Source organism: Schistocerca nitens, chromosome 1 (genome assembly GCF_023898315.1).
Source record: "Schistocerca nitens isolate TAMUIC-IGC-003100 chromosome 1, iqSchNite1.1, whole genome shotgun sequence".
In the NCBI taxonomy this organism is placed as follows: Eukaryota; Metazoa; Arthropoda; class Insecta; order Orthoptera; family Acrididae; genus Schistocerca; species Schistocerca nitens.
In genome coordinates, this window is record NC_064614.1 from 777,043,027 (window position 1) to 777,068,103 (window position 25,077).

Here is a 25,077-nt window from a genome sequence, read left to right on the forward strand (position 1 = left end):
GTGAGGCTGGAAGTACAGCAGGAAGACATATGGCTGAACTTCCAGCACTTAAAGCACCACATGGGGGAGGGATATAGGGCTTGACATTGCAGCGGTAGACCTTCACCTTGACCTTCTCCGGTAATGTATCACCCTTGAAGGCCAAGATGAAGGCACCGGTAGCAATTTGATTATCCTTCGGACCCCAATGAACGCGCCGGATGAAATTAACACCTTGACGCTCTAAACTGGCGCGCAGCTCGTCATAAGACTGCAAAACGAGGTCCCTATGGAAAATGATACCCTGGACCATATTTAAACTCTTATGGGATGTGATGGTAACTGAAACGTCCACCAACTTGTCACAAGCAAGTAACCTTCATGACTGGGCAGAGGATGCCGTTTTTATCAATACTGACCCAGGGCGCATTTTGGACAAGCCCTCCACCTTCCCAAACTTGTCCTCTAAATGTTCTACGAAGAACTGAGGCTTTGTTGACATGAAAGACTCCCCATCAGCTCTCGTACAAACTAGGAACTGGGGCAAATAAGTGTTACTGCCATCCTGAGCCTTACGCTCCTTCCACGGCGTGGGCAGGGGGGCAACGATTTGGGATCATATTTCTGAGCATTGAATTGAGCCTGAGAACGCTTAGAGACTGCTGGCGGCTGGCCACCAGCAAGAGATAATGTACCACACTTCACTGTGAGTCATCCGACCTGATGCCACCCACTCCGACCAAGAGCCCTCCCCACGGGTGCCACTCAGCCTCAGCAAGGGCCACCTGGCAGGATGGTTATTGCCAGGAGTGCCGATGCCACAGGGAGATAGGCATCTACTCCTTGGCATACTTGGGGAGTTAAGGGCACAGGCATCAGGAGAGTGATCCTTATGTTGTCAGGGGGCTACAACCAACAGGGTACATGGCGGCTCCACCACAACGGACTTGCTACCATGCTGGATATTAGGTGCAAGGAAATCCATGGTTGTTGTCTCCGCAAAAAAAAAAAAAAAAAAAAAAAAAAAAAAAAAAAAAAAAAAAAAAAAAAAAAAAAAAAAAAAAGCAACACTGCACAGTGCATGGTGGATATCGCACCAAAAAATGTATCCTCGCCCAGGATATGGAGAACGAGTGGAACGGCATTGTGGCGACGAGAAAGCTGGCTAAAGGTCTCAATGCACGATGGACACAATGCACCATGTAAGGCGCCCTTCCCCAATTGGCTCTCTCTTCGGAAGAATTTGGAAATATGGGGGTCAAATCCAAGAGGGGACCATCACATATAGACCGAAACATTTGAGACTCCTTTTAGTCGCCTCTTATGACAGGCAGGAACACTGTGGGCCTATTCTAACCCCCGAACCTGCAAGGGGGTGAGTGGCAGAGATGGATTGCTTTTTGAAAATTTTTCATCTTTCTTTTCTTTAAACAGAGTGGTGTGTGTGTGTGTGAGAGACAGAGAGAGAGAGAGAGAGAGAGAGAGAGAGAGATAAACAGAGTGGTGTGTGTGTGTGTGTGTGTGTGTGTGTGAGAGAGAGAGAGAGAGAGAGAGAGAGAGAGAGAGAGAGAGAGAGAGAGAGAGAGAAAGCAAAAGCAGCTTCAGACGCTGAAGACCAGATGACAGTCAACTGATTGCTGTGTCATCTTCAGTCATTCATCAGATGCAGTGTTGAGTGGCATGGGATCAGAGCACACTACACTCCCAGTTGTTGCTGACTTTCTAGACCTTGGGTTCACTACTACTAATTCCTTATCTCTCTTACACTGGCATCATGAGGCTGAGTGCACTAAGCCTGTATTTTTCATTTTGCAATAAGGTTCATCAAACGTAAGCTCAAATTGTTGGTAGGATTTTCCCTTCATTTCTCAAAATACGAAGCTACATTAAGCTTTCTGTAAAAAGACCTGTGCAATTATCAATCATTTTCGTCTCAATGTGTTAAAAATTTTCTGTCAGAAAATGAATCTGTGTTAATTTTCCAATCTACCTTTCTTTACTATTTCTCTTCCCCTAGGCAACGGCCTTGCCGCAGTGGATACACCGGTTACTGTGAGATCACCGGAGTTAAGCGCTGTCAGGCGTGGCCGGCACTTGGATGGGTCACCATCCAGGCCGCAATGTGCTGTTGCTGTTTTTCGGGGTGCACTCAGCCTCTTGATGCCAATTGAGGAGCTACTCGACCGAAAAGTAGCGGCTTCGGTCAAGAATACCATCATAACGGCCGGCAGTGCGGTGTGCTGACCACACATCCCTCCTATCCGCATCCTCCACTGCGGATGACGCGGCGGTTGGATGGTCCCGATGGGCCACTTGTGGCCTGTAGACACATTCCAGCTGTTCGTATGGCACACGAGGTGAGACTTTTAATGAAACAGTATGTATCACAGAAATAATATACAACTCTTCATAAATATTTCATCAAACATTCCAAGTGTGGCTCCTAGGCCCAATATACATGCTTTGTGCAACATTTATATCACAATACTAACTTTCTGGCTTTATGGGAAGAATAATATTAAGTATAAAATTTAATAGCGAACTGCATATTAAGGATATTATGCCAATCATTTATAAATATAACAAGTGCCTATATGAATGTTGATTACACAAGTCTCATTTTACTGATGTTTGAATTCAATTTAAGATATTTTGTAATCTCCTGGCTGCATGACTACATCTCACCATCTCTTGGCGTACTTTTCCACAAAAACAATTGAGTGTTGCACTTTCAGCACAAGAAACAGGTGTCTTTGATACCACACCAATATAATCATAAATTGTTTTGCACTTATTCAGCAAATCTTAGAGAATTATGTCTAGTTATGTCTAGTTGGTTGTTATGTAAAAATTTTCCTTGAAGTAACATATTTTACAGTTATTTCAAGGATTTAGATGCCTACAAGTGACTGGGAATTATTCTGTGAGCTGCCTGCAGCTAAAAGAAGAAACTGCTTCAAAATCACACCAGGTAAAGCACTTAAATTAGACACAAAGAAGTAGCAACAGATTAAGAGTGTGTGAACTACTACAGTAATAAACAGCAGTTCTCCAATTTAAGTATTATTTTTGCAATCTAAATCTGCTGATGACAGTCACAAACAGCATCAGTAATAGACAAACTGATGGTATGGGACACAATGTCCCCCCCCCCCTCCCCCAGCCCACCATGGCCTATTGCAGTTAGCACTGCCTCAAGGCATTTACATCATTCAAGATTTTAAAAGAGGAAAAAAAGGGGGACCATGGCTAACAACTGTTTCCAAATTAATCACCACCTTTTCCAATCCTAGAGACAGTACCTACATTAATTCTGACCACATACTACAATACAGAGGAAACTAGACAATTTTCACAAACTTATAGGCATAATTCCTTTATCTTCATTCAGAAAACTATGATCTTTATTCTGTGTATTCCTGTATACAATACAGAGGAAATTTTTGGTGTTTATTCTGGAAGGAGGTAACCACCCACCATATATTTGAGAGTGGAGGGGGGAGGGGGGGAGGGAGAGGGGGAGGGAGAGGGAGAGGGAGAGGGGGAGGGAGAGAGAGAGAGAGAGAGAGAGAGAGAGAGAGAGAGAGAGAGAGAGAGAGAGAGAGAGACTGACTGGGACTGAGATCCAATAGTTAATAAGTATTCCACTCACCTGGCCAATTCGCACAATGCAACTGAAACCATATCTATGCTTTTTCACCAACGTACCAATAATTTGAAAAATAGTCTCACACATTGGCTTCATCTTGACTTGTGTAACTCCTGGATCTTCTAGTGATTTGAAACAAGCATTTCCGATAATACTGTAATAATAATAAAATTACATATTAATTAAAATGCCTTTTTATATGTAACTTAATTTGTAGCCTCTAATAATTTCTATACTGACTATGGGCAAGTCTTACTCTGAAAATGTTTCTTCGCAGACAGCTGGATCCCAAAGATTTTGCAGTGGTAACTGTAAGCAATTATATATTTCAATCAGTGCCTCATGGTTACGTTCTTTCCAGTTCCAGTCTTTGCTTTCTGACACTTTGCTGATTTTATTTTTACCCTACAGTGGTACGGAGAAAATCATCATGAGATTTGGACTTTTAAATACAACACAGTATTTTAAGCAACAGAACCAAACTTTGCAAACATGTATGCTACATACATTTGCATGGGAATTCAGGCTCTAGTTATAGTCAGCACAACTAAAATGAGGAAAAGAAGACTGTAGAGATAGTCATTTAGTTTGTTTAAACTATTAGATAAATAAAAAACATATAAAAATCACAAAAATTTAAAAATGTGTGACAGAGTAAGAGGAGAACGTAGTTGCAGGCTACTGGACACACGTCAAACCGAGATGTCCATGCCACACTTCCACCCCTCACACTGTAAGTTGAGGTGCATCAAATTTTAGTATGAAGTCTACTTTCCCATAGGAAATATATGGTTTTGTTAGCTGTAATCCAAATGTCTGCTAGGGTCTGGAGTAAAGTGGTAGACAGGCTAATGGCACATCTCAGGTCAGCCAGCAGGGCACACTCAGAGAATGTAGGCACTAGTGAGATGGTTTCCACAGCTGCATCGGTGAGGGTCCTGTTGATGTAAAATGAAGTCATGGATAAGTCTGGAGTGGCTCGTACATAGTCAGTAAAGTATGATAGCAACTTTTAGAGAGGCTTGGAGCAAAGTATGCCACACCCCAGCAGTCCCCTTGATTGCTGTCAGCTGGTTTAGGGTTGTACTAGCCTGCCTTTCCGTATCCCAGGTTTAAAATCTGATATTGCATTTGCAATCATAGGTCTCTGCACAGTACTTTGAGTCCAAGTTTGCCTTCTGTTGTCTTTTCTTTAGCTAATTTGTCAGCAAGTTCGTTTCCCAGAATACCCATGTGGCTTGGGGTACAGATTAGTATTACAGTGGTTCTGGAGCTGTGGAAGGCAAACAGTAGGTCTTCGAGCTTAGCGACCAATAAATTTCTGGGATTTCACCGAGTTATGCCTTGTAAGCAGCTCATTGAGTCACCGCAAATAAGGAAATATTTTGTGAAGTGAATTTTAATGTACCACACAGCCTGTGCTATGGCAACCAACTCTGCAGCATATACACTGTATGCATTTGACAACAATAATTCTCGTGCTCCCTTGCATGTGCAAACACATAAACAATCTTGTCATTGACTTTTGATTATGTGTGTAGATGCATGTTGAGTTTGGGTAATCATGAAGACTAACAGAATTGGTGTCCAAGAATGGTGGGATCAGCCTTTTTTCTTAGGGCCACAGAAGAAGGCCATCCGAATTAGAGGACTGGATACACACCATATGGGTGCCTGGGGGAACTGCATGCACACAGACGAGAGGACAGTCTGAGGCCCTTGCACAGATCCTGCAGTCTTATCCCACCTGGCCTATCCAGTTTTAAGTGATTCATAAACAGCCTGCTGGTTGTGAAACAAAGTCATGTAACATGGATACGCATGCATTTGACAGATTGTGACAGCATAGGTACCAAGAGTTGCTGGCATTACACTTGCAGTGCTGGACACCACGTCCATCAGTAGACTGTATACAAGGCTCATAGGGAAGGCTCTAGTTACCAACTGCACACCACTGCACCCACAATACCACTGATGCAAATGGCAGAGAGGATTATGTTCAGAACCGAAACCTGAGGGATTCCAGTTCCCTGTACATATTTGTTACTGAGGGTCAAACCCACCCAGATCTGGGACAGTCTGAGGGATAGAAAATTTTAGATAAAAATGGGTAAACAGCCCTGAAAGCACCACCCATGCAGAGTATATAGGATGTGATAACAGCAGATGGTACTGTACACCTTATGTAAGTTACAGAACACAGCAACCTAATGTTGGCAATGGGCTAAAGCATTGTGCACTACATATTCCAGGATAATCAGCTGGTCCGTGGTGGACCAAACAACCAAAAGCTACTCTGAAATTGTGGTAAAGATCCTCTGGCTTCCAGGCACCAACACAGTCATCAGCTGACCATTCTTTTGAATAATTTACACAACCCATTATTAGAAAGATTGGTTTGGTTGATCACTGGTCAAAATTTGAGGCCATTTTCCTGGTTTCAGGATAGGAATCCACCACCCATCACTGATTGGAGGGAAACTCCCCTTCCCAGCAAATATGACTGAAAAACCTGAGAATGTCTTATGCTGTTGCTAAGGTGCTTGTGGATTTTACTGAGTCCAGGGGGTGTGTCTTAACACACTGCTTAAGCACTGTGGAATGAACTCCCATTCATTAAGTGGAACACTGTATTATTCAAAGCCATGTACAGGGAAGGATAAGGAATTTTGCTGCTCCAGATGTTTACTGGTCAGGAAAGTAGGATGATAGTTTCTCCATGTAGACACTTTGGCAAAGTGTGCTGCAAAACATTCACGAATTACTGCAGACTACCACTACTAAGGGAGATATGAGGGACTACTGTGAATGGTGAGTGCCCACAAATGCAGAGTAGTTTAGTACATACTTGAGGTGATGGAATGTGGGCTCTCATGGATGATACACAATGTTCCAACACAGCTGCTTTCTCTTCTTTATTAAAAACCATGCCTTTGCTCGAAGTCTCTTGAAAGCTAGTAAATGTTCTATAGAAGGATGGTGCTTGTGTTGTTAAAGAGCCCTATGACACTATGATAGCTGCAGCTATTTCTTCGTGCCACTGTGGCACAGTTGTCCATTGGGAAGAGCCTGAAGAAAAGGGTATCATTGCTTCTGCAGTTTTTATAGTCGTGTCAATAATATAATGTACCACTCCTTCAATACCCTTCTCAGGGCTGGTTTCAAATGTCACTTTGGAGGCAAAAGCTTGTCAGTTAGCTTTCCAAAGTGACCAAGAGTGGTATATGTTCCATTGGTTGATGGTTTGAGAAAAAAAAGAGTGTGATGTGAAAGTGGCCGTTGTCACAAAGGTTGCCATGGATGGACCACTGGGTTAAGGATGACACACTTGGGCTGCAGCCATAACATATTTGGCTGAGTATGTTTCATGGTCCGTACTGAAATGTGTTGCAGCTCCAGTGTTAAGGAGACAGACTTCTAGTTTTGAAATTAATTGTTCTATTACTTGGTCCTGCTAGATGTGGTTTGGTTGCCCCACAGAGGATTTGTATAGGTACATGGTGAAAGACCCTCCCTGGATATGGTAAAGTTAAATTTTACTAAAAAAAAGGAAAAGCGATAATGACAGATTCAAAGACCAACCATAAGTGTCGGCAAAAACATTAATTATGATTGCACAGTAAGGTGCAGATAAATTAGCAAAAAACATTTGTACATGATTTTGTTTCACTCTCTCATATTTAGAAGGATGGTTAAGATGTATTGCTCGCAGTATAATGTACTACGAGTGTTTTGTATTGTATGTGATTTCGAATAAGAGAAGACCTAATAACAGTATTAAGTATTTTTAATTGAAGTGCAGTGAAGCCAAACTGGGAGAATTTCCTTCATGTTTTATATCATCTTCAGAGGCACTGGTGTTCCCTGGAGTCGCTGCCTGCGTCTATAATTGAAATGTAGGAAAGGAAGTCCACGGTCATATTTTCGCAAGATTAACTAGAAAGAGAACCTTTCAGAAGACGACAAATATAATTAAAATATCCTCAGTGATGCACAGAGTAAAAAAGAGAAATGACACAAGATAAAGTGAATAAACAATTCCGTACATGCAGAACATTTAATAATAATGCAATTGTATTATCCTCTAATTTTTCCATTTTAATCTCTCTCTCTCTCTCTCTCTCTCTCTCTCTCTCACACACACACACACACACACACACACACACACACACACACACAACTCTCTTAGGAGGAGGATAGTTGGAGGCAGCTGGTCCAACTTGTGATATATTACAGATTTGTCTGGGGTAGGTGGGGTTTACATATTATTATATTAACTGAGAAATAGATATGAAAAGCCATGGGATTTAACACTGTGGTTAGTGGCATTTGCTCACTGAAGTAGCCTGATTACATGAGCATGCAGACTCCAGATGCCCTCTTGGTGTTAATACAATTTATACAGGATTTTTAATAGTAAGGACTTGGGTTTCTGAGAACCTTGCCTCATGAAGCACCATGCCAACTGTAGAGTAATTAGCCTGGTGGTGATAGCAGCTATTGCAGTACCACTGAAGAAATATCAGACCGAGATCTGAGAAAGCGGTGTAGAGGAAACAGAAGTACAAATTACGTTGCTGCTGAGCCGCATTATACCTGAATGTGTAGTTCTTCACCAGTATTCACGGGCTTGACCTATGGGGGTGGGGGACTGAATCGAGAGCAGCATAATTCGGTTTAACTTTTGATTTATCATCCTTGTCCTTATATGAGGTTTCAGTGTCTGTGAGGACTTTCCTGTCTAACTTTTGGAACAAATGAGGACCTGCATCCAGTAGCTATGTTAGCCCCTGGTTGGGAGCAGCCTGCTGGTCTGGTTCATCCCGGGGGGAGGGGGCATCTTGACAGGTGCCCTCTTCCCTGATGATGTCAGAGGAGCATAAGGTATCTCCGACTGCACTGATGGGGTGGTCACTATCAATGATGTGAGTGTGAGTGTTGAGAGAGCTGGTGCCCCCTTCCACGACTATAAAACAGGCACTGACATGTGGCTAGGGCCAGGAGTTGCAGTTTTGAGAGCTAGTTACCCTGCTAGATGTAAATTTTGACACAATGATAGCAAAGTTTGATGTCATATTGGTTGAAAGGAGTCATTCAAACTTTTTTTAGCATATTGGTAAGACAGGCAGTTAAGTGTTTTATATTCCTGGATTTTGTTTCTCCTCTTGCAAACTGAACATGCTGGTGAACAAGGGGGATGGTGTTCTGGACAGTTTACACAAGTAGGAGGTTGTTCGCAAAGACTGTCCTCACTCGTTGTCCTGCTGCACGTCTCATTCATACAGCAGAACAATGTATGTCCAGAACTTTGATATTTAAAAATCTCAGAGGAGTAGGAAAGAGCTTGGCATATCATCTATATGAGGTCTGTTCAAAAATTCTGGACCTTTGTACACAAAATTATTCTATGCTTACCTTTTATTTATTATGCTTGCTCTCCTTCATAATACTCCCTTCCACAATTTATACATTGCCCCCAACGCAGTTTCCTTTTACGGAAGCAGTCTTGGTATGCCTCTTGCTGGATCACGTGAAGTGCTGTTCGTGAATTTTCTTTTTCTTGTCTTTTGACAGGGTTTTCAACTTTGAAAATAAAAAACAGTCTGCCGGGGCCAGGTCTGGAGAGTATGGAGGATGATGCAGCACAGTGATTTTGTATTTTTGTGCAATAGCCACATACCAACAGGGATAAATGTGTGGGTGCATTATCGTGATGCAAGAGGCATGAATTGTCCCCCCACATTTCAGGCTGTTTCCTTCTGATAAACAGTATGTCCCTCTGACACGAATTCATGATGAACTAATACATCAAAATCAAAGAAAACTACTAGCATGGCTTTGACATTTGACCTAACCTGATCTGATGAGCTTTTTTGGTCTTGGAGAACCTGTCCCAACCCATTATGAAGACTGAACCTTGATCTCAACATCATAACTGTAGATCAATGTGTCATAACCAGTTATGATTTTCTTAAGGAATACCTTGTTCTCATTTGTGTGATCAAAAAGCTCATAACACATTGCGAGGAAGAGGTCTTTCTGATATTGCTCATGACCCTTGGAATGAACTTGGCGGCAACACAATTCATTCCAAGATGTTGTGTCAGGATTTCACGACGTGATCCAACTGAAATGTTACATTCTTCTGCAGTCTCTCTGACAGTCAGTCTTCGATTGGCACACACAATTTCATTGACGTTCCTGACTTGAGTGTCGTCAGTAGATGTTGAAGGGCATCCTGAACGAGAGTCATCTTTACTTTCCGTCCGTGTGAACCATTTATAACACCGAGTACTGCTTAAGCATTCATTACTGTAGGCTTCCTGCATCATTTGGTATTTCTTTGAAAAGGTTTTCTTTAACTTCACACAAAATTTCATGCAGATGCATTCCTTCTCTAACTCTGCCATCTCGAATTTTGTAAACGGTGTGACACAATGTTCTAGTTAATACAGCACTGAACAATAACTAACAGATCTAAAACAATGAAACTTCCAGCAGTTACACATTAAACACAGGCATGTGCAGGGTTGCCAACTGCATTTCGCTCCAACACACCATTGGCACAAAATTATTCTGGAATTTTTTGAACAGGCCTCAAAAACCATAAAATCTTAAGTTTTTGAGGTAAGACATTTCCATCAAAGGTTAAGATGAAAGCTCCCCTGTCCACCCAACTATCCTCAGGCCCTCTCTGGATGTGACTAACAAACTGGACTTCAACCACTCTAGGTTAGCACACAGTTCTTTATGTGTCTGTTAACATTTGTCCTGCTGGACGATGACATTATGAATCCTGTTGAGTCTGATATGAATAGAGATGGCAACTGGTACTTCCCAACACTTGTCAAAGGACTGAAGTGCCTGAGATTTGTCAGTATTCAATGTTTCAATCAACAAAGATCCGTATCTTCTCTATTGCAGCAACTAAAATCAATCCCCAATATTCTTCACGAAAAGTAGTTCTACAGTATGCCAAGAACTGGGTGAACTGCTCAACTCCATTTCTCCTTGCCAGACTATCACCCCATGGCATAGTCAAATTTGGAAATGTCATGAGGTTGTAAGTCTCTGCATTAATCTAACTTTCGATCCGCTGAGACGGCTGTGTTGATATGGCCCCCAGTATTCACGAATTTGATCTGTTTCAGTGTGCACTGTCTGTCCTGATGCCATTCACTCCAATTGGAGGCTCTCCCCATGGGTGCCACCCTGTCATGAAAAGGCTACCTGGCTTAGTATCCATTGCCCAGGGTCCTGTGTGCCAGACTGAACATGCACCTACAACTTGGCATATGTGAGATCAGTGCTACCCCTGGGTTGTCAGGGGGCTATGCTGTGAGAATACAGGATGATTCTCCCATGACGGTTTAGTAACCAGCTGGATTTTGGGTGCTTACAGAACTCCACTCCAGTAGTAGATGCAGAAGATTACAGTGCATGGTGGATAGATTACGCACTATGTAAGATTCCATTCCTAGAATGGTCCATACTTCAGTCAAATTTAGAATATTGGAGGTCCAACTCTAAAAGGGAACACAAGTAATTGAATGAAAAAGGTTGTGAAGCTTATGGGTGTCCTAATAGTGGCCAAATCTGCAATGTAAACAACTCGTTAGGTATGAGACCCCTTTCAGGTGCGTTTAATGAAAGGGAAGGAATAACTGCGGGTTTATCCTAGCCCATTACTCCACAGGGGGAACGCTTACAGCTATTTTCTTAAGGAGTTTTTTAAAAATGTATACATATTTATGTAGGCGGCATCTATCTTAACCCTAACACTCATTATGAATGCTTTTACACCAGTGGTAGTTAACATGGTCCCTACAGTTCACAAGGGGGCATTCCAGATTTTTTGGTGGAAGGCAGGCATATCAAAAACATTTTCATCAGGTTTTTATGAAATTCTGACAAAGTACTTTGTAGGTAATTATTTTTATATACTTAAACTTGTTTCAACCCTGCTTTATAAATGTTATAAAGTACAGTTACTTCCCTACTTATTAAATCACTATTACTGTGGAACTGGTGGGTTTTATAAAATTTTAACAGAGACACAAAAGTGGGAAATAGATAAAAAATGTTGGCTACCTCTGTTCTACATCCCTATGTCTCTCATTTAATCAGTCATGCTTTGTCTTTTTGCACTCTGTTAATCTCATTTTTTAGTCATCTGTATTCCCTTTTTGCCTACCTAATTTGTATACTGTCTCTTTCAGTAAAATAAGTTCTTCAATATCTCATGCATTAGCCAGTGATTTCTTCTGGACTTTGTCTTCTTGCCAATTTGATCCTTTGCTGCCTTCACTATGTCATCCATCAAGGCTACACACTTGTTCCTACCCCTGTTTCAGCCAATTGCTGCCTAGTTCTCCCTTTGACACACTCAACAATCCTTGCATCTTTCAACTTATTCAGGTCCTACCACCTTAATTACCTATCTTTTAAAACTCTGAAGACCAGCCACTTAGAACGGCCTAGAAAACAGCAATTTATGCCATTATGTAAAGTGTTACTGGTGCATATGTAATTGATATATCTTCAAGAGTAACACACATTACAAACAGACAAAGCTTCAAGATTTATTTTTCATATTTACTTTAGTTCTTTGATAGATTAAAAATTAAAAAAAAAATTATGACGAAAAGGGAGAGGGCGTATGAGATGAGTTATTGAGCAATTTCTTCCTATTGAGCTTCCAAAATTCCTGGCTCACTCAACAAACAGAATGTGGCCCGAGCTATGCTTGGGCTTGTCACCAAAGCAATTCTTCAGTTTTAATCTACAATTTACAACCAGTAAATTACAGTCAGGGTCTACATTTGCCACTGGAAATATTTTGCTGTTTAAAAGCTGGTTTCGAAAACTCTTGTCTTACCATGACATACTCTACTTGAAATGTTTACAACCCCTTTTCTTGATTTTTTAAACCACGTAACAGCAATGAGTAAATTATGCTCTGTGCAAAATTTTACCATGTAACTTTCTCTTTCATTCCTTTGCCTCTGTCCATGTTCTACTATTTTTCCTTTTCCTACAATGAATTCCAGTCCCCAATCACAATTAAATTTTCATCTTCCTTAACTATCTATATAATTTCTTTTATCTCACCATAAATTCTTTCAATCTCTTCATTAACTGCGGAGCTAATATGCGTATAAACTTTTACTTCTGTTGTGGGTGTTGGCATTGTATGTATTTTTGCTATAGTAACATGTTCAATATGTTGTTCATATACTTACCCACATTTCTATTTTTATTCATTCTAGACCTACTCCTCCATTATCCATATCTGATTTTGTACTTGTAATCCTGTACTCACCTGACCAGGACTGCTACTTTTACCACCGCTGCACTTCGCTAATTCCAATAAACTTTAACTTATCCTTTTCTTCCCTTTTCAAATTCTCTAATTTACAACCCAATTAAGGGATCTAAATTCACGCTCTGACCCATTGAATGTCAGTATTGCTTTCCCTGATGAAGACAGCCTCCTCAGTAGCCACTGCCCGGAGATCTGAATGAGCGCCAATTTTACCTCTGAAGTACATATTTATAGCATCACGAAAGTCAATGTTTTATTACACAAAACAAAATTCCGACTCGTCGCAGACCACGAGTCACTAACTTTTGCCTTTGACTGCAAAGTTAAGCTTCTAGATACGATGATAAAACGATTTCAGGAGTCTTGACTCTTTTTGAGCAAATATACCTGGATCTGGATAACACAATGATTGACAGTTGAGCAAGGAAGCAGGGTATGTCAATGGTTATCTATTAGGTGTTGCAGTGATATGGCTCCAATAGCAGCAGCTGTGCAGTTCTGTACTTTGTACAGTCGTACATTTTCTACAATCACACAGCATTTAGTCCTCATTTGCAGGATCATAATAATCTTATCACTTCCCTAAGCACTTTCACAGTTAGCTACACACTGTCCCATAAAAGATACACAACACATTGGGAGACACAGCATGTAAGAATAAATCACAAAAGTAATGTTACAGACAGCAATGATCAACCGCAGCTGACTTTTAACTGAGAGCTGAGGTAGCACAGCAAAACGAAAACTGTGTGCAGCCTGTACAGTATAGGAGAGAGTGACCAGAATCATGCTCTGATTGATTGTCACTAAGGTAGCTGACAAATGGTAGGACCTAGGCACCATCTGTTCAGAGTTCTTTCTTCTCCATTTTCTTGTGGTGCTGCCTGTTTTGAGGCTGTATGCAAAGCATTATCAATAGAGTCAAGTTACATGAGATGGAGAACAAAACAATAAGATTTATATCAACTGCATGAGCTTTTGGCATGCTGTGTATTAGCCCAACACAACACCCATCTGATCTCTGTCAATCACAAAGTTATTTCAATTAAGTTACATTCAAGTACATAATTACAAGCAATAGGATTTAAGCCATAGAAAGTAACATTCTATAGATACACTCTTCACATATGCTGTTGGCCATTAAAACTGCAACACCACAAAAGTGGCATCTTTATTAGATTGGCATGATGTGTGATGCATGCTATTAATGTTATTGTTATTGTTACTCGTGTAAGAAGAAGAAAAATCTGCCAGCATGTGTCAGAATTTGACAGTTGCAGGATCATAGTTTATTGTTCTGTGATATAGCTGCTCACGTTTCTTGGGATTCAACACACAATGTATGTAGAAGCAGTTGGTACAAGAGGGCAATACTCAATGCCGTGCAGGATATCAATGGCCCCTTGTGACTACCAACCAAGACAACCTGTCTGTAGACATATTGTTCACTTGGCCACAGAGAATTCCACAGCGACATGCTTTACGTGATAGGCCTGTTTGCAGCAAATCAAGTGTCCACATGTAAAGCGTGATGCTGTCTGGAGCATTGTGGGCTATCGACGAGATGACAATCACTGCAGTTTCCACTGATGTGACAACCTAGAGAGGCACACCACCCATAGTGCAGCAAAAAACAGTGGACATGTGTGAAACATATAGGCTTTTCAAACAACTCTAGTTGTGTGGTACTATTGAGATCCTGCATACCATATGAGTATTGTCTTCTTGATCCTTCGATTTCAGCTATGTGTGACAGTCGGGCAACCTAACGAATGCAAGCAGAAATACCATGGAGCAATAAACTGCCATGATTCTGCTGCAGTGTGCAGGCTCTATGGAGAATGAATCTTGCCAGATTGCACTTATCAGTGTCATACAGACCCAGCACCTACTTTAATGGTATGTGGTACCAATGGGGTACATAACATGACCACCTCTGGTTCGCATAGTCAGTAATTTGGATATCAGTATTACATTGCTGTCACTTTATGGGCAATGATTTCTCCATTTTCAAGATCTCTATGATGTTCTCTTTCAACAACATGAAGCACGATCCCATGTTGCCCACATTGTTCTGATCAACCATCACACAGAGGGCATTCGACTGATGCCCTGGAGAGCACATTCTTCCCATCTTGCCCTAGCTGAAAAAAACTCTGGACGTACCTTGTCAAGAGACTGGCAGGCATTCACTTCCAAGATGCGACAACTGATGAACTCTGGCATACAGCTGAAGCAGGAGGGAATGACATATCCCTATCTGTCACCCAAGCATAGTTTGGTTCAATGTCCAGTCATGTTAGAGGTACTGTGATGCCAGTTCTGTGTACTAGATGTCCCACACTGCATACCCTCCAAATCAGCACAAATTTGTGAGTTCTTCCTACTATAATGTGTATGCGTAGTAAATAAAATTTCATAATTTGCTATTCTTACTGGTGTTGCAGTTTTAGTGGTCAGCAGTGCGAAACATACCATAATGCTGGAAAAATAAAATTTACCTTGCCACACCCGGCCAGTCTGTCTTCAAAACCTTTAATATATTGTGTAAGCAAATACACCATCATTTTTGTGGCATTACGGTACTTGTGCTGCTTATCTGCTTCCATTGAGTCACAAATAGTCTTATCCAATTCTTTGACACTAATCCTGAAAGCTTTAGAATTTTTCTCCTTTAATATACTACCACAACATTTATAAACATTCAGTTGAAAGTAATTTAGTAGCTAAAATGTACGAGTCAATAGAACTTAGAATTTAAAGTTATTGTGATTAAGCCACACAGAAAGCAAAATATCTGAATAAAGTGAAATACACTGTTTCATTAAAACAGGCACAGTCCACACATATTTACCTGTCCCAGTGAAACTCGTGAAATTAAAATTTATGCACAAGTAAATCTACCTTAAAAGGTGGAGAATCATGTGTATACTATGAGGTGGCACACACTTTTAAAGCTAGAGGAGATCTGCTCACCTTAAGTGTTGATAAACATATTGAATTGGCAGTCACTGAACTAACAAAACTAGAATTCATAGGAAGTAAATCATTCTTTGTGTGTGTTCAGCTCACCTAATGGTAATGTGGACACATTCTTCAATAAATTACCTGAATTCATGGAAAGAGCATTAGCCTCCAAAAGTAGACACAGTACTTGAGGATAAAAATAGTTACATATTTCTAATATTTTGAGCACTTTTGACACGAATGTTACCAACAGGGTACCAAAAAGCTCAGTATCAGTCTTGGACCATATACTTATACACAATGACATGGAAAATTGGAAAGAATAGTATTTATGAATGTATTTTGGCCTTTCTGATCATCATCATTATACAAAGCTAAAAAAATGTGCTTGGTAAAACCCATAAAACTGCAGGTCTACAAAAGGATCTTCCCGGAACTTGAAGTATGTACTTTTTATTGGATAATGGCAAATCAAATCTGGGATGAAGTGTATATGGCAAACAATGTGGCTTTTTGAGGACACACTTCCAGAAGCTAAGATGCATTTTACAAATAGATAGATAACTGTGGGTATTAGAAAGTCATCCAAGACACTCACACTCAAATCTCCCAGTTTTTTGCAAAAGCACTACACTAATCCACAGCTCCTAGATTACTATCACAGGTATAAAAGATGGCACACATGGGTACTGCTTGCTGGAAAAAAAGTCAATGATAAAATAACATGTAATGCAGAAAACAACAGCATAGTACCAGAATGTTTTAAAACATGAAACTGGAAAAGGCAGACCCAATTATAACAACATTTAAGTCCTAATATGGAAGCGGAACAACGGAAAATCTGAGAAATTGGCAAATTTAATGATTATTTCTCTGCTACTGCGGAGAAGCTGCAGCAAAATCTTCCTACATGCAGCACCTACAATGACTAAGACAGCAAACACAACATAGCTATAAGTCACGAAAAAAGTTTAGAAATTAAGAAGTCAGCAAGGGTAGATGAAGTTCCAGCCTCTTTTCTGAAGGTGTGCATGGGCAGCATAAAAGCCATGGACCTGCCGCATATTTTCCAAGGAAAATCAAACTAACAACTCAAAACTGTTTTCTATGAAGGAATAAAACTTTAGAATAAAGCGCCCAGTGAAATGAAAAAGTTTACTAAAATATACCTGTTTAAAAATGGAGCTAAAATGATCTTCATAAGTAATGCATATTATACAACTGAAGATTACTTACGGGAGACCAAGTAGTGGTTAATAACAAAAGGGAATAACTACAAACACCTTGTCACATTACATTATCACAGTGTAATACTTTTCAAAGAAAATCACATGTAGAAGATCTGAAGTGCATGTTGGTAACGTCTTTTCATTCTCCTGAGTGCAACATCTCAATTATCATGACTGGACATAGACTTCGTTTTTCAGGTGAACTGAGGCGAGGGCATGATGAGACACATGGGTTGCCATTATAACTGACTGTTTTGAGCCTGGAGTCAATTTTCCAGACTAATTAGTGCAAGGGTCATAGCAGCATGTTCATGGTGAAGGAATCACCAGTCGGTGTTCCAAGGCCCGTTTCACACTGGGACACTTGTGATGGTCACCAACAGAAATACATTCATTTAAACTGGAGCATTCACACTGGGACACTACACTGCCTCACCGAGCCACTGTGATCCAGCAGTGACTTACCCTCGCCACATGTGATGGACAAGGTGACTGTGTTTACAGCAGTCACTGCCAGACATGCATTAGTTTGAATTGGAGTGTTCACACTGGAACACAGATCACAGACACAGTGCTGCAGATTCCCCAACCAACAGGCAGTCATTTTTGAGACAGTGACTCAAAACATTCATTATACATTATACTGTACACATTATAGTCAGGAGTTTAGATTTGATTAACACAGAAGATGATTTTGTTGATTTATTGATCCATTTTCATCTACAGCTGCACAATATGCAAGAGATATTTGGATTTTTTTTGTTAATATTAACAGTTTTACATTAATATACCTTTGTACATAATAACACACATTAATATATCAATTAATGATGAATACTTAAATAAATGTTGTTATGCTATATACAGAGAGATAAAATACAAATGTTCTTCTGAATGAGACTACATTGGGTAACACACACAAAAATTTAGTTTTGTAGGTAATCATTTACTGTGTAAAAGCAGTGATCAACTAAGTACAACTTCAGTTTAGATTTGAAGTGACCAATGTTTTGTATGTGTTTAATCGTATCTGGTAAGGCATTGTATAGTTTGATACTAGGATGGATAAGGCTGTTTTGAAATAACTTTGTGTTGGCACTTTGAACATGTACATCCAATTTTTGTCTTGTATCATAGCTGTGTATTGTGTGATTTTGAATGATGAGTGGTCTTTTTGTATGTAAGTTCTGCTTTAAATACATTATATTTTCAAGTATATATATGCAAGGAAGTGGCAGGATCATCCTTTTTTGAAACAATGGTCTACATGATTTGCGATTATCTACCCCTTCCATTATTCTTATAATTTTTATTTATTTTTTTAATTTGGAATGTTTTGATGGCATCTCCAGAATTTCCCCAGAACATAATCCCATACCGGAGGTGAGAATGTACAACTGCATAATATACATACTGAAGGGTGTTGTAGCTGGTACAATTTTTTAATGTATGCAACACAAAACAAGAAGTACTTAATTTTTTGTTCATTTGCTCAATATGTGCTTTCCATTTCAAGTTGTCTTGTAGATGAAGTCCAAGAAATTTGGTACAGGCTGTTTTGGCAATTGTCAGTCTGTATAGCTCTAGATTGGATGATATCAGATTTTTTGTTTGTGCTGTGTGTATATCCACAGCTACAGTTTTTTCAGTGTTTATTATTAAGTCATTGTCATCAAAGTAACATATTAGCCTGTCAGTGGCTTCTTTTATGTTTTTTACAAGAGTTTCTTCTGAGTTTCCTGTAGTTAGAACACTCATATCATTAGCAAATTGAAATATTTTACTGCTGTCATTGCTTATGTTTAGGTCATTTACATAGAGTAAGAACAGAACAGGACCCATTACTGATCCTTGTGGCACTCCATATTTAACAGTCAGTAGCTTGGAATTTTATTTCCTAAAGACACTGTCCCTTTCTTGATCTATTTCCACATATTGTTCCCTGTTCTAAGACAAGAGCTGAGCCAGTTGTTAGCTGTTCCCCTAATGCCAAGATTTTCTAGCTTGTGTAGCAATTTGTCATGATTTATGGTGTCAAATGCCTTTGACACATCTAAAAATATGCCCATGGTAAGTTTTTTGTTGTCTAATGCTATCAGTGCCTCTAATAGAAAGGAGTGAACTGCAGATTTGGTTGAGCGGTTTGCTCTAAACCCATGTTGAGATTCTGACAGAATGCCATTTACCTCTAAGAAGACTGTTAGCCTCTTATTGAAAAGTCTTTCTAATATTTTTGAGAAAACAGACAGAAGTGCCGGTGGTCTGTAGTTGGAAATATCTTTGTTTGTATAATGGCTTCACTTTTGCTATTTTCAAACATGAAGGAAAAGTTCCTGTAGCAAAAGATAGGTTACATAGGTGGGTTAAGGGCTCAGTAATCAAGTCTCCACACTTCTTTATAATGAAATCAGGTATATCATCTACACCTGCAGAGTGTTTCATTTTGAGACTTTTTATTGTAACCTGTAATACTTCTACATTTGTTGGGTACAGAAACATTGATCTGCTTGAGACTTTTTTCCCTGTTTCTGTATGCTGTTTTCTATTAGAAGTCTGATGTAGTAGTTTCTCTGTTACATTTATAAAATAGTTATTAAACATATTAGCTACTTCCTGTGTGTTATTAATGTTTCCAAGCCAGCCTTTAATACTGTATTATTAACTCTACTTTTGTAAGATTTGGTTTTCTTTCTTTTTTTTTTACAACTTGCCAGATTGCTTTGGTTCTGTTTGAAGCATCTTCTATGTATTTGTCATTGTCTCGTTTCTTTGCCTCCTTTATTATTTTATTTAAGATAGATTTATATTTTTTAAAGTAACTATCAAACTCCTGAGTTGTGTTCTAGCTTCTACATGACTACTCTGCAATTCAGATTTAAGTGCTCGGCAGAGGGTTCGTCGAACCACAATCATACTATCTCTCTACCATTCCACTCCCGACCAGCGCGCGGGAAAAACGAACACCTAAACTTTTCTGTTCGAGCTCTGATTTCTCTTATTTTATTTTGATGATCATTCCTACCTATGTAGGTTGGGCAATATTGTGAAGGTACCATTTTCTAGCACAAGATTTCTTTATACCACTAGTAATCCACTTGTTGCTTTCAGTGGATTGCATTGTTTTGGCTTTCAATGGAAAATCAAGATCAAAATAATATTTAAAAATATTCATGAATGCCTGAAACTTAACAGAAATGTTTTCTGTACTATACACTATCTCCCATGATTCTTGTTGGAGATAATTCTGGAATGTTTGTACTGCAGTATTACTGCAAGTTCTGCCCATGTGTGTAGTCTTCCTCATATAATTATAGGATGGATTAGTGTTTACACTAAAGCTTATAGCCTGTGCATGATGGTCTGCCAGTCCAGCTTTAATTACAACTGATTTATATTTTGTTTTGGAGCTTATTATTATTTGGTCTATGGTAGTACTAGAATGATTCGTTTTACGTGTAGGGGAGTGGATTGTAATCTCCAAATTATTGGCTGTTAATATGTTCATCAGCTCAGATTTTGAATTGCTTTGCTTATTAAAGTCTACATTTAGGTATCCACATATAAAAACTGTTTTTTGATTTGTTACTACTTTATTTAGTAAAGTATCAAGCCGAGTATTGAATTTTTTTAGGTGGGTCTCTGGAGATCTATATAAACATATTACAATTAACTTGAATGCCGGAATATCTATGCCTGATATTTCAAAATATTTCTCAGTGTTTAAGGATTCAACATTGTCTAAGTTATTGAATTCGATATCTTTCTTTATGTATATGCAGTGCCCTCCACGTGTAAACCGATTTCTACATGTTTGTGCTGCTAACACATAATCAGTTATTTTCACTGTCTTTAACTCATTTTCTTTCAGCCAGCATAGTATATTAACGTATCTTCACTTGGTAGCAAGATTTCAAGCTCTCTTACATTCTGATGAAGTAGCACAAAGTCATCCTGCTATTTGGGAGGTGAAAAGGGATGATTATAGCAACAATGAATTTGGGGCAAGAAATTATAACAAAGTTTGTGGCTGATTTCAATTAGAAGGACATGGCTGAGGGGGGGGGGGAAAAAATTGTTAAGTTGTATGTTCTTGTTTTAAATATAATACCTTATTTTTTCGGAACATAAAAGGCTAGCAAAACTTATTTGCTACTCCTGTATGAGTCCATTTCAGTAACTAATCAGTTAGCAACACCTGCGGTGTTGGACACCAGTGATTCAGGAGTGTTCACCACAGTCACGGGTGACCATCAGTAGCAACCGCCACCAGTCTCCCAGTGTGTGCAAATCATGTTTTATGTTATGTTGCCTGAAGCAAAAACAAATGAAATGATTGTATGTCATTTATTGGTCGGCATATCCCCTTAGGGGTTCAGCCGCCGTATTGCAAGTCTTTTTAGTTGACGCCCCTTGCATGGAAGCCAGTAACGCTACCGCTGCACTACGCAGGCGGCAAGTTGTATGTAAATCAAACATTGTACAACAAGCACCAAATGAATGACGTAGTGCAGCTGTCAGAGATTGGCGTCATATTCACGAGGATGGAGGCTGCTCTGTCTGTCCATCTCAATTTAGGTTTTCCTGTAGCCTTTCACGCAAATTCCGGGATGGATCCTTCATCAACGCTACAGCAAACCAGTTATTCTGTTCTCTTAAACAATGCTTGTAATTTCTATGCCTATGTATATTTTGAACCAATGATGATCATTTTATTACCATGACAATTCCTATATCATTGTGATTGTCCTTGGATGAATAAATAAATTATGCTCTGTCCTCTGTACAGTACAGATGCAAATGGGATTACATACTTTTTGAATAAATTCTCCACTTTCTATACCACAAATATTAAGAACATAATTTACTAAGTACAACATTTAGGACGGTGGACCAACTCTGCTTACTTAATATGAAAATTTGGTAGGTATTACCTTGCATGACAGCACCCCATGCTTTTGTTAACACACTCCACTCCAGTTTTCTGAAGTGGACTATCACCGAGAACAGTGAATCAAAATGGTCTAGGACGAACAGCATACCAACATCGTGCATGGCTTCCCGGCATTCTGGAAAAGGCGATAGATCGTGTAAGTATAAGAAACTGTGCGTGCAGTGCAAAATATAAATAAACCGGCTATATGTTAAATTATTACAGTGGCTTCAAAAAAACATGTTTTCTGTCATTAAAATTAAAATGAATTATATATTTCGCTACTGTATACATAAGATACTTCATCCATTACGATTTGTTTATATTTTTCAACAATGGGCCCTTGAGAGTACATAATTGGAAAGCATACACCTAGTCTCAGGCTATACGAGCCGGAAGAATGGATTTGCAGAAGTCACTGTCGATACGATGAATTGTATTAGCACATAAACACAGCACAATTTCTTCTTATAACTCTCAAACATACACGTATGTAGCAGACAATCCTAGGTTCGTAGTTTGAAATAACAGGCTCGTAATGGGCACGCACGTATAATGCACCACTAAATATGATGTCAATTTGGCATCACTCCATGAACTAACCAGCAAGTTTTCCTGGCAAATCTCCGATATCAAGCACGTTTTCAACAGTATATCTTCCTGCGTTTTTCCAACGATCACTTGTAAGGTCATCTGCTGAAGAAGGAATATGAAATTCTGGTATACACTGTTCATCCATGATAATATAGATAAAAGTTTAATACACGCCTGCCAAATAGTTTGTAACACTATGAACAAGCTGAAGCTCACAAACCGATTCCCGCCAAAACATTTGCGTTTCGAACTTGACAACCAGAGAGTGTACATATCAATGTCTTACACCATAGATCATGTATAGTCTATAGGAATTTATTTACAGCAAACATAATGTCAGTGATTTTGTTGGGGATTTGTGAACAAGCATTTACGAGCGTACGTAGTGGCGCACAAGATATGATGTGCAGAGTGCATTATACTCTGTGGAATATACATGTTACGTGTTTGTTGATGGGCAACGTAATATATTTGCGTAGCCAAATGTGTTAATATGTGTTGTGCGAATAAAGCAAAAGCTTGTTTTGTCCCTTAAATAGTTGTTACTTGTCATTTAGCAGCGTTAATATGCATAAACGACAACAGGTTATGGGCCCAGCTACTGGATTAAAGCGAAGTGATAACCTTTAAGGTGACTTGTACTTACGCAAAAAGTGTGTGGAAGTTCGTATAAAGTTGGATTCTGTACGCTATACAAAGAAGAAAAATAAGTGTAAAATGAGTACAACACAAATACCGCAAATAGAGCGGCTTGTAGGGCGCGAAAATTACGCGACCTGGAAATTTGCCGTTGAAGTGTATTTGCACTTGGATGACTTATGGGACGTCGTAAACGGTAAATTGGAACCTACGGAATCAAGTTTTGCTGCTAAGGATCGGAAGGCGAAATCAAATCTAATCCTTTTGATTAATCCAGTGAATTATGTTCATACTGAAAAGGCTACATCAGTAAAGGAGGTATGGGGCAAACTGAAAAACGCATTTGACGATGGTGGTTTAATCAGAAAAGTAGGATTACTTCGTGAGCTGATAACCATAAGAATGAGAAAGTGTAAAAGCGTGGATGAATATGTGAATAAAATAATTTCAATCTCCAATCGTCTGAGGAATATTGGTTTCAAAATTGCGGATGAATGGATTGGAACTTTATTGTTATCTGGACTACCAGAGATATATTCGCAAATGATTATGGATTTGGAAAGTTCGGGAATACCAATTACAGCGGATAGTGTTAGAGTAAAGATTCTACAGGACGTGAAGAATCAACCAGATTCTAATGTTTGAGAAAAAGAAACAGCGTCGACTTTATACTATAAGTACAAGAAGAAGAAGCCAATAAAATGTTTCAGATTCCAGAAACGAAGTGAGTGATGATCATGCAGAATGGTTCCTAGATTCAGGAGCATCTGTGCACATTACCAAAGCTCCGTCAGGTTTGTATGATATTCAGTCAATGACTGACATTGGAATTTACACAGTTGATGGATCTAAGTTAAGGTGTGAACTCGCAGGAAAAGTGGATCCTAATTTGCTTCTGAATGGGGAAAAGGAAATTGTTACTGCCCATCGTGTACATTATGTAAAGAATATTGCAACTAATTTGTTGTCAGTAATCGAAATAGTAAAGAAGTGTAATGAAGTTTTCTTCGATATAGAGGGAGCCAAAGTGATAGATTCTTGTGGTGATATTGTAGCTACTGCAAATAATGTAAGAGGTATTTACAAAGTTGTTACTTGTCATTTAGGTGCGTTAATCTGCATAAACTACAACAGATTTGATAAAAATTATTACTGCTGTAATTTGTTAATGTGTGCATCTTATCAGATGTGTAACTTCATTTTTTTCTTTTTCTAGGTACCTTGCAGTGAAAGCGAATGGAAGAAGACAGAGCAGGGATTTGAATCAAGATGTAATTTTCTAGGGTACACTGAAGCAGTAGATGACAATCACGTGATGATAAAGTGTCCAAGAAAAGCAGGCTGCACATTTTTCAGTTACAAAAGAACTTTCAGGATCACCTTAGCGTCACTGGTTAACATTAACTACTGTTTCCAACACGCAAACAAGAATCGATGGTTGTTTGCTCTCTCGCTCTCTGTTGAATACAGAGATATGGGGTAATACCTCACTCATACCAAAAACGTCAGCGATCGTGAGGGACGAAACCTTCCCTGTAAAACCTTCTGTGATGAAGCCATACCCAAGAAATGGGTCGTTAAGTTAAGGCAAGACCACCTGTAGGTGGTCTTGGTTAAGGCTGTACCGAATGAAACGATATGCCTTCTAAAATATCTGCATATATCATCTCTTCCCAGAGAAATCGTTGCACGTGGGACAGAAATGTGCGCGGATATGACACATGAGCAAACCTGAAACTTGGAATTGGAGATTTGATCAAATTTC

At 39.4% G+C, this 25,077-nt stretch overlaps 1 protein-coding gene across 1 annotated transcript in view; it reads right to left on the reverse strand.

The window, feature by feature from the left end:
* LOC126261751 (condensin complex subunit 1) overlaps positions 1-22,921 on the reverse strand; it is a 207,456-nt gene extending 184,535 nt beyond the window's left edge. Inside the window, exons 1-5 of the mRNA XM_049958566.1 lie at positions 22,683-22,921; positions 22,081-22,215; positions 15,455-15,609; positions 3,885-4,033; positions 3,632-3,782 (exon numbers count right to left, since the gene is read on the reverse strand). Of these exons, the coding sequence (XP_049814523.1) occupies positions 3,632-3,782; positions 3,885-4,033; positions 15,455-15,609; positions 22,081-22,215; positions 22,683-22,818 (726 nt within the window). The 5' untranslated portion in view covers positions 22,819-22,921. The remainder of the gene's footprint in view (positions 1-3,631; positions 3,783-3,884; positions 4,034-15,454; positions 15,610-22,080; positions 22,216-22,682) is intronic.
* Positions 22,922-25,077: the final 2,156 nt, after the last annotated feature.